We start from the raw sequence: 11,457 nt of genomic DNA, 5'->3' as shown, positions 1-11,457 counted from the left end.
AAATATACAGTATATTTTAATATCATTTGCTTACATAAATATAAAACGATATACTCAATTCTAATATAATTCAATCATGGTTCTTTTACAGTAAAATCATAATATATTTTTTCTATATCCTATCAATTAATATTTAAACACACGATTTGGATTAATACATTTACTTATAAAATTTTCTAGAGAAGTTAAATATTTGATAATAAAACATGAGTTATATTAGTTCGTTTTAACTCATACAAAAAGTTTAATTTAATTTATTTTCCTCTTTCTTGAGTATTTATTTAGAAATTTGTTTAAATTGACTTGATCATTTTGAAAAAAAACTATTAATAGTAAATTTATACGTGTTGCATGACTTGCATCAACATATTTGCAAAATTAAATTAAATACAATGATTACATATACAAGTTTAACCTTTTTTAACTTTTTTTTATTATGTATGACTTGTAATTTATTATCTACATAACATCAAGTTTATAACAAGTTCGTAATATATACTGAATGGAAATAAAATAACTTTACCAAAAAAATTCTGCTGTGTCTATTTTATAACATAATCTTGTCACTTATATATCTAACTCAGTGTATACCTTATAACAACAAATCTTTCACCAACTAAGTGCATGTTTGACAATCCATTAGTAGAGCACCAAACGGAAGTTGACCAACGCATTTGCTTCCCTATTTTTGCATTCATCCGTGGGATCTTCCTTAGAACACACGCTGCAGCAAAACAAATGGAAAAATAAACATGCTTAATTAATTGTGGCTGCATTATTGATCATGAGCTCTAAAAGACTCTTAACACGTTTGGTTTCACATTTTAGATATAAATTGTCGTGTTTCAGATGAGATTAATAGTTATAATTTTCACGTTCAAACGCCACAAACCAACCCATCATGTCGTTGAATTTTCACCGCTGACTCTCTTGAATTCATCTTCTCCACGTGCCATACCATCTAATCCCAAGGCACCCGCCAACAAACTGTGCCATTTTGAACAAATTTACTGTCACTGGATCTGCTGCGCTATTGTCCTGGTTTTGTGTGTGGATTCGCTAATGGTAGAGAATCTTGTTTCTTTGTCTTCATATCTTTCACTTTCATCACTTACTTACATGAATGTACATATCAATTTTTTTACCGAAGGGTGCCATATATAGTAGCAGAAAACACAATTTCTGGGGTTAGCAATTTGCCTTGTTCAAGTGAGTATCCTAAGTTAGGTAAATGTTGGTATACCATGCATCGATCTATGCAAAAATTTCACATGAGTAAACTGTATTTCTTTTTTTATAAATAATAATAATAATAACAAAACTGTAATTATACACAAATCCCAGTAATATAGTTTTTCTAACATACTTTGGTCAAAATTTGTTAAAAATCACAACAAGGTGAGTTTTCTTCATATTTAATGAATTTCAGTCATAATTTTATATTTTTTTTAATAAAATTAGATAATGTGTTTCCAGCACTTGTTTTGCTTTCGTTTTTCAAGTTAAATAAAAAATTATATAGTGAACCCCAGTGTAGCATTCAGATGCACAGTGGCGGAAGGTTTCGGGTGCCTATTCCCAAACTTTTTTTGTATTGTGTATTGTCTTTATTGTATAAGAAATTATCACAAAACAGCTATATAAAATGTAAAGCAGCAGCAAGCACATTCATTTCACCGTAAAATCCCATATACAAACGGAAAAAGGAGAAGCTTTTGTGTCCAATACGTACGTTAGACGATTCTTAGCAGCACCCAATATATATGTGCATGTGAATAGCATTAATATAAATATAGTTGAGGTACAAAGGGTGCTATGAACCACAAGAAAAGTCTGTTTTTGAATAGGCTTTAAAACTAGTTTATGTGGATCGGATACTTTGCTTGCATTAACAGCACAACGTAGTACACTCACGTTTTTTTTTGTGGCTTAACAGACCAGAAGAAAAATAATAGTAAAAACATAAAGCTAGCTATATATTACAGAAAATAGATCTAAGATATACGGTAAAACTAAGGAATATAACTCAATTATCCTTCAACATCAACTAAAATTATATATTTTGATTGAGGTTATATAAATTCAGCTATTAAATATTAATTTGTTAATAAACTTGATATATATATATATATATATATATATATATATATATATATATATATATATATATTTATTGTAAAGAGAGTTTTATAGTATTATTCAAAAAAAATATTATTAAAAAAGAAAATAGCACTTGCATTGACAATGTAATAGATTTTACATCTCCAAAATCAATATGAGATAATCTTGTATAATCATAACTTAAAATTAATTTTAACATAATTAAAAATTAATTAAAAATATAAAATTATTTTACACCTATCTACACAACTTTTAATCATTAAAAAATGGCTGTAAAATAAGTTAAACGTACACATCTAACAACAACTCTTATAAAATTGGGTTGGATTGATTTATTTATATAAAGCCCGTTCTGCCCAACTATTGTATGGTCCAGTCTGAATTTATATATGATGATCAGTTTGTGTTTCGTATTATTTCATGAATCTGACCATGTTAAGAAAAATTCACAACATTGTTTTGTCCTCTCAAGTCTCATCTTAATTGCATCGTAACTCTTGGGATATTCTTTTTGTCTACGGGAGATGAAACTTTTTCAAATTTAAAAGATGCATTTTATTTCAAGCAGAGGAGTTTTCACTGCTCTAGTTTTGTACTTCATCTTTCCATTTTAGTAAATATAAATAAAAATATTAATTTTATGTCTTCTATGAAAGGTCTGTAAAAACACAACTTCGGAACTGCTTATGTTTAAGAAAAAACCAAACCAGCAAAATTATTTAGCAAAAGCTTTCCATGCTGTCTGTTGCAAAAACTGTCATATACCACCACAAATGTGATGACTTTACTTGAAGTAACCGAAACACTCTATTTCCTCCCATACAAGAAGAAGAAATTGAAGAAATTAGATTAATTCCGATATGTTCTTGTATTTTGTTATATTGATAAATCATTAAAATTTAAGCTTGCATAAAAAAATCTATATAACACTTTGAGAAAAAGTATAGAAGGATGAATTGTTACTCACAACTTTTTTATACGATCAAATATAATACTTTTTTAAAAATAATATTAAAATTTAAATTTGAAAATAATGAAATGATGTAAATACAAAATTGTTCATTGCTTGAGTTTAATCTTATGTATTGCATTTCATAGTTGGTAATTAATAAGAAACAAAATTATTTGATTTATATCTAACAATTTTTTAATATTTAGTAAAAAAAAGCGAGATGTTTTTTACTTTTTATTTGTGTACTTCTATTTTTCATTTTCTTTTAAAGTAACTTTTTCCAATTAGTTTCAAGAAAAGTTCATTTTTTTAGTTTTTATTCATTTAAAAAACACACTCTTTTTTTAGTTATTTTTTCACCGATTTTTCCTTCTAAACTGAAAGGTCCAACATTGGGATTATGTCTTCCCCTCCTAAGACCAGCAGTAAATTAATTCAAGCAAAGATAATATGTTATGGTATATTTTAAGTCTCACTTATGAAAAAAATATATTAAGTATTATGTATTAATTAGAAGAAATGAATTTACATTATAGAAGTATGATGATAACTTGAAAAATAAAATAAAAAATTAACCAAATACTATATGTTTACATATTAAAGCTAACTTTATCTTTATCACTACTACACCTACCAAAACCAAAACAATCCACCCAAACAAAAAAACTTCTATAGGTATATTTGGATGACTGGAGGAAGCTACATAAGAAGGCTAAACTCCAGCTGAAGAAGTGCCAAGGTCCAGCTACAATCTATTGTCTAGTTACAATAATGTGAGGTACAACAACCAGAACCAAAAGTATTTTAAAGTAATTTATGTAGTTAAATTGATACAGACAGAAGCGCCGGTGTATATACTTTGAAAATCTTATTGAAATATATATACATAAACTTAGCAACCTAATCTTCAACCATTTTGCCAGAGTCATAAAAAACAATACCTAAATCAATAAGCAAAAGCTTAAGTTCGATGAACTGCCATGTGAGCATATGCACATAAATTGCAACATGAAAAAAATCAGAGAAAAGCTTTTGTGTGTAACTTAAAGAGACTCACTCACTCACTCAATAAATTGATATCTGACAAAGACGATCTAAAGAAAAGAAATTCATAGATATGGGGTTGGAAGGAAGGACTATCTTAGGAAAAAAGGAAAAGATATGGATGACACCTTATATTATAGACCACAGTATATAGCTGAGTGCTACTCGATAACATGGTTTAATTTTATTCTAAAAAATAAACAACGCCCCAAATTACATGCGTGCCACAGAGCGTAGTTGCGTGCACGCGCTGTTCTGTGTGGGGGGGATTGAGACGTAAGTGAGTGGTGGTGTTAGTGTATGTATTCTGGGATGAGAAATTGCACTACGCGCGGAGAGTGAGGATCACGCGCCGAGCCCACAAGTAATGAGTGGCGTCATGTGAGTTTCATAGAGGGTCCATAAAATTACAAAAACTAGAGAACAAAAGTCTTTATGCTCTCTTCCCCTTCTTCTCTCTTTCTACTACTTATTATCAGAGCCTGATAATTGGAGAGAGAGAGGAGAAGAGTGTGTGGGAGATAAAATAAGGAGACATTAGAAGAACCCATTTCAGTTTTCACTTTCCATAGGAAACCAAAGTAAGAGCCAAGAAAAATAAAGGAGTATAGTTTCTTTGAGAGATAAATGGAAGAGATATGTGAAGGAAGGAAGAAGATGATGATATGAAGAGAGAGAGAAAAAAAAATATAGATATATATATAGAGAGAGAAGAGAAGCACAGTAAGTAACAAGTCGTTATTGCATTTTCTCATCCACTGCCCACTCTGCACTTTCTGCTGGCTGGACCCTTTCAGAAACTAATTTTCTTTCTCTCTCTCTCACTCAAACCAAAACTTTTTCTTCCTGTGGAAAAAAGCCAAAGTGACAGTAGTAGTAGCCACAATAGCAGCAGAAGAAGCAGAAACAGAAGAAGAAGCAGAGAAGTTGTTCGTTTTCCCTTCCTTTTCAGAGAGAGAAAAATCCAAGTCCACTCCACTCAACTCCCCCTCCTCACCCCACCTCACCCTAACAACACAACAAGATCTCCTCTCAACAACAAACTCCATCAAAAGAGAAAAAAACTTCTCTCTTTTCTTTTCCTCCACCAACAAAAAATTCTTTCCCTGCCACAAGACCCCACACCAAGAAGAATAACACCCACATTAGATACACCCTCACACTAATAATATATATACACCACCACTTAGACAATAGAAGATCTATGCTTCTATAGTTCTACAGTTAGTTCTGTCTATCAACCTACATACACTCCACTTTATTTTTATTTTTATTATTATTATTAACAGAAGAAAAAGCAAACTATATATTGTGTTTAGTTTGTCTCTTGATTTGAGAAGTAATCAAGGATTTTCAGTTGTGGCTACTACAAGGAGGTTACCTTCAGATTCTGGTGCCTTTGCGGACTGGGCAGCGACAGCTTCCTCCGGTGCTGGTGGTGGTGGTGGCCGCGCTGTCCCCGTCGACGAGCTCTCCCTAGGCTTCAATGCGGGTCCCGCTGCCGCCACAGGACCCACCGCCGGAATGTGGTCCACCCCAACTAGGTCAATCAATTACCCTGAAATGGGGATGTTCGTGGTGGCACCAGCTTCTTCCTTCCACCCTAATCTCCACCACCACCACCACCACCACCACCAGCCGTCGCCGAACGACCCCGCCGTCATGGTGGATTCACTCAACCCCGCCACTGCACTCGGCGTCGGCGTCATCCCCCTCCTCGCCCCGACGCCGTGCCACGAATCCGACAACAACATCCTCGGAAACAGGACACGTGGCGGTGGAATTCAGTTTTGGCAAGACCAACAACAACATAATCAAGGCAACTACACGAAGAAGCCCCAGCAGGGTCTTCTCGACCATAATAGTAACACCAGTTCGGGGAATTTGGTTCAGAACAGTGGCGGGGTAACTGCTTCTGGAACTAGTAGCGGAGGAACAACGTGCCAAGATTGTGGAAACCAGGCAAAGAAAGATTGTACCAATAGAAGGTGCAGAACTTGTTGCAAAAGCCGAGGCTTTGATTGCCCTACACATGTTAAGAGCACTTGGGTTCCCGCCGCACGCCGGAGAGAGCGCCAGCTCATGACGTCGGCCACCGTGGCGCCGGTTGCCGGCTCTAGTGGCTCCACTTCCGGCACTAAAAAACCTAGGCTCATTGCTTCACAAACCACAACAACCTCTCACACATCCACTTCTAACACCACCCCTCCTAGAAGCTTTGACACTAGCTCTAGCCATCAAGGTTTGTGCTTTCCTCTCATAACAATTACTCTCCTTTGCATGAATATACATTCGGTTCGAGACCTCTGGATGGAAAAAACGTGGTTGGCAGAGGAGAACCCTACTAAAAGAGATTACTCATGGGCAAAGCCGGATAATCCGTACCATTAACATGGTTAACAAAAAATATAAATATAAACTCATGCATTAACTTCTTTTTGGGTTGGTGCATTGACATGGGGTTTGGGACTTGAAAGGGTATTTAGGTTGTGGTTTAATTGTGATATGTTTGGTTTAATTGTGTGCAGATGCGGGGTTCAAAGAGTCATTACCGGGGCAAGTACGTGCACCAGCGGTTTTCAAGTGTGTAAGAGTGACGGCGGTGGAGGATGGGCAAGATGAGTATGCGTATCAGGCTGTGGTGAAGATTGGTGGCCACGAATTCAAAGGGTTTCTCTATGATCAAGGTGCGGAGAATAGGGATGTGTATCCTAACCTATCTGAGTTGCATTTGGGTGGTGGGAATGGTGGAAGTGGTGGTGCGGGAAGAAATGGGGTTTCATCTTCCTCTCCAATGATGGATCCTAATGATGTTTATGCAGCTTCGGGTGGAGGGTTATTAGGGGGTTCTTCAGCATATGGTAATCCAATGAATTGAACTGAAAGTGTCTCTTTCCGAGTGCAAGATATTAGTAGATGGGCTTGGAGAGGCTGATGACGTACCTTGTAGTTTAAAAATCTTTAAATTTTCTTCTAGGCTTTGTATCTTTATTGCATATGTCACTCTTTTCTTTCTGCCATTTTTCAACTTGATTTTAGTTTCTATTTTTTCTCTCGCCCCAATCTGGCCCTTGTCATTGCATGAGATCATCAGTGACAAGGAAGCATCACTATCTTCTAACTGTTAAAGAAATAGTTTCTTATGTACTAAAATTATTAACTCAAAATGGAAAGCAAAGGTGGATAAATCTTATTTTACTTGGTTCACTATTTTAAATTTTAATTTTATTTAACATTATTGATTGCAAGCTTGCAACAATTATATCAACTTTTCTTTTCAAGCAAATGCCTTTTGTTTTGCATTTTACTTCCCTTTATTTCATTATTTTATATTTAAATTTGCCAAAGGTGAAATTTACAGTACTATACCCACAATCAAATGCTACAGTATAAATGATGATAAAGATGAGTTTATATATGTTAATATCTAATGATAATTGTTACTGATTTGCGTTCACTTTTTGTGTGCCAGTGTATTTTTCAGCTTGATTTACTCAGTATTTTGGAATGCTTCAATTTTTCTGAATGGACATAATACACTATTTAATTCCCTAGTTCTATATGCTAATATGAAATTGCCACTTTGTAATAGCTAGCTCAGTTTGTTTAAATATTGTGGAATAAATAGATGTTGATTTTACAAGTAGCTGCTGTGCTGTGTTAGACTTGAGCATTAGAAGATGTTGTAACGTCACCATCATTGTATGTCTGTCCTTTTGGTAATCTCTGTTGCGTGATAAACCTGGAAAGTTTCTGTATTCATGAAAACTTAGTGTACTCCTGTTTCCTTTTGTTCTTTGTTTGGAATTTGGAGTTCAGGCAATAACAATTACCGAACCTTTCACCATCTAACAATAACACTCGTTTTTCCAGTGTCTATTGCCAAAATTAAAGCTGTTTGATTCTTCTGTTGCTCGATTTTGGTGCGCAATAGTGCTATGCTAAGCTTCAACTACCAATATGTGCAGCTTAATGTTTTCCTTTAAGTTGGTGTCACATTTATTTGATTTGCAATCTAGACCCATTTAGATTTAAAATGCCATTCCTTTCTCTTTAAAAGATTTTAATAGTAGTATTTGTAATATTATAATATAGCATGTTCATATCCTAGAATGTGCCTTGTATGATATTTCTTCTTATTAGGATAAGTTGATGTTGGGTTTGCATTCTCAGCTTTTATATACTTTATTGCCGGAGAAGCTGCAGATATGTGTCACTTGTTGTTTTGCTAGATTCTTAGATACCGTTTCTGACCATTGATAAACAAATGAATGATTGTCTCTATTCATTGCATATTTAGATTATCTTTTCCTGCACATGCTGCCCCCTTTAGTTGTCTGAATATATTTTATATATAGGACGACTGTGTCATGTGGATTGCAATACAATTTTTTATATATATCTTGTTTGTCTTGTGTTCGCTATGATGCTTACATATTCTACTCATGAAAATTCCATGAAGCATAGGATTGCTTGTGTTGTGGCATGCTATGATAATTTATTAATAGACTAATATGGAGAATGCAATCAAATATTTGTACCAGTCATTTTTTTTGGTGTGGTGGGATTTCTTGAATCACAAATCATAATGCTGATCTGTCCAACACTTCCTATCATGTCAATGAAAAGTAATGATTTACTTTACTGTTCCACTGATGTAGAATCAATACCCTGTATTTAGTTAATTCCATTTAAGGGGTGTGTTTGAACTTTGAACAATTTGTTTGTGCCCTAGAGAAGGCATTTAGAATGTTGATATCAGTTGGGAGGTTTAGCTTGTTTTGTGCTGGCAATTTGTTTTTCCTTCCTGGGATTTGGGAGCATACGTAAATATGTGAGCACCTTTAGCTCTATCATTACCTTTCATTGACATGATAGGAAGCATATGTGCGGGCTCCCTTTATCTTAGGGTATTTTTGTTAGAAACTATCATTTGATACAAGTTTCACATGGTTGGTGTAATTATGTTGGTACGTTAAGGTACACATGTCTGTGCTGGTGGGTACTCTACTCTTGAATTGCTCACATTTAAGTACACAGTAGTCATGTTCAGTGAACAATTAGGTTGTGCTCCGTTTGCTTTGTTGCTGCCTGTGTTCTATTATCATATATGTCTTCATTTTGTCATGTTCTGAGGCTCTTTTATTTCCATTTAAAAAATTTAAGCACATGGTTATGCATTTAGTTTTTGTGATTTTTCTTTACTCTTCTCTGTTACACTTAAGGATATGCATTTCGGATACTGGTTTTTCAGGTTTTGCCCTATTATTTGTGCTTTGTCAGGTAATCTTCTTGACGTGCCCTTTGCAGTGCAAAATTTTTGTTGGTTTTTATGTTTTGTAATGTGATTTCACATTGCTTATGCGCAATGAATTATTTCTCCAACAAATCATGGCTCTGCCATACTCCGAATTTAGCTTGTATATATGTTACAACAAAGGTTCTCTACAAGATAGCGGTTTCTAGGAAAATGATTGTTAATATAGTAGTTCGTGTAAAGTAATTTCTGCTGTTCATATTCTTTTGTTTTTACTTGGTTTTCTCCCATTCCCTGTGTTTTTAGTGTGTGAATATTTAACAGCTACAATCATATTCTTCACTATGTATGGTACGGTTTTTTTTTTTTTTTTAAGGAAACGTGTCATTATTCTTGCCGGTGTTTGTGTTGTATTTTTTAGTATATACTGCATGAGTGGTAGTGAAGGGATTGGAATATGTATAGTTTTTGTTTTGTGTTCTTATAGTGATGGATTGATCTGTGCTTACTTGATTACTTGATTTCACAAATCTAGGTATACAATATTTATACGTGCAGGAATCAGGATGCTTGTGTTCCTTTAATTCTTCTAGGGCTCTAATCTCAACTTAAATTTATTTTAAACATCGAGATCTCAATTGTAATATTCTTATAGTTATAATTAATCATATTTTAAGTTAATTTTTTATTTAATATACTATAAAATTATAACCACTTTGGTTTAAACAAATATTTAATAATGAAATGTTTAGCGCAACTTTTATAAATGGCAATGCAAATAACGAGCAACTAAAACAAATTTGTCTCATCTCATTAACATCCCTTATATGAAACTACTAATTTTTATCACAAAGAGTTAAAATCAAAATACGCTAGTCAAGTAAGATTTTTTGAAATGTCAGATTTTTCTTTTCAATGATCACTTGGCCAATATTTTTGACATTTAATAAAAGATCTCATACAGTATAAATTTAATTTTATTCTCCTGAGAAAAAATCGTTCTTACTAGCTAGATGCGCCAAGCGTCTATGAAACAAAAATTCTCATGGATGGGGATGTGGGTACTGGGTGTTGCAGCTTGTAAATTTTGTAGGCGAAATTGTTCTGTATGCTCTGCAAATTAACTATATCATGTCTTATGCGTTACTGCTTAACTTTTGATTTTCTGCAGTAGGTAAAAGGTCAGGTGTCTGATTTCGTTTGGATTATTGGTTGATAAGTTAAATAAGTATCATATTTTAATGTAAAAATGGATTGATTAGAAGCGGTTAAATACAATTTAATATTAAGTTTTGCTTAATTTATTTGGCCTGTACACACGTATATAACAATAATGATTTGTGGATACGTTAATTCACACCTAGATAAAGAAATACTAGTAGTAAGGAAAAACGTAACTATTATAAGTGATATAATATGATAGATAAAGTAACAGACAAAATAATATGCTTATTTTCTTTTAAAATAAATGTGATCTTAAATTGTTTTACACATATTAAAAAAATTAATAAATACATAAAAAATAATAGTGATTTTATAAAATTAATTTTATTATATATATTATAATGAAAAATTAAAATGCACTTAATAGGGATATTAGTGAAAAATAATAATTAATACTATATTGAAAAGAAAAATAAGTTACTTATATGTTAATTTGCAGTAAAATGAAGCAGAAAATGAGTGAAATTGGTGGAACTCAGAGCTTGATACTATTTTATTTCAAAATTTTCATCTAAATTCACTTTCATTCCATTTAATTCTACTCTATCATACAGGCTATAAAAAGGGGCATCAATTTTCAAAATACAATGAAATTAACCATGTACAGTAGTAGCATTTCCAATATCATTCAAAGTCTGCAACGGTTTTGGATTTCTGAGAAGATTTCCTTGATATGGTTCCATTATGAACGAATTTTCTTTCATTTCCTAAGCAAAGTTTCCGGTCTGCACTCATGATTGTGGTCATTTGGTCCGTTTTCAAAACATCCTTTGACATCAACTTGAAAAGTGGATCAATTCCATGCAATTTTTCCTTTAAATAAGCGAGGTTCTATCATAAGTGGGTATTTGGGCCCCAG

At 33.2% G+C, this 11,457-nt stretch overlaps 1 protein-coding gene across 1 annotated transcript; it reads left to right on the top strand.

The window, feature by feature from the left end:
* Positions 1-3,603: 3,603 nt before the first annotated feature.
* Positions 3,604-7,315, top strand: LOC100776306 (protein LATERAL ROOT PRIMORDIUM 1). Its single transcript, XM_006575562.3, has 2 exons — positions 3,604-6,359; positions 6,646-7,315. Exons 1-2 carry the CDS (start codon positions 5,642-5,644, stop codon positions 6,993-6,995), a joined length of 1,068 nt encoding a protein of 355 aa, XP_006575625.1. The 5' UTR covers positions 3,604-5,641; the 3' UTR covers positions 6,996-7,315.
* The last annotated feature ends 4,142 nt before the right edge of the window (positions 7,316-11,457 follow it).

Source organism: Glycine max, chromosome 2, assembly GCF_000004515.6.
Source record: "Glycine max cultivar Williams 82 chromosome 2, Glycine_max_v4.0, whole genome shotgun sequence".
In the NCBI taxonomy this organism is placed as follows: domain Eukaryota; kingdom Viridiplantae; phylum Streptophyta; class Magnoliopsida; order Fabales; family Fabaceae; genus Glycine; species Glycine max.
This window is presented reverse-complemented; position numbering and strand designations above follow the sequence as displayed.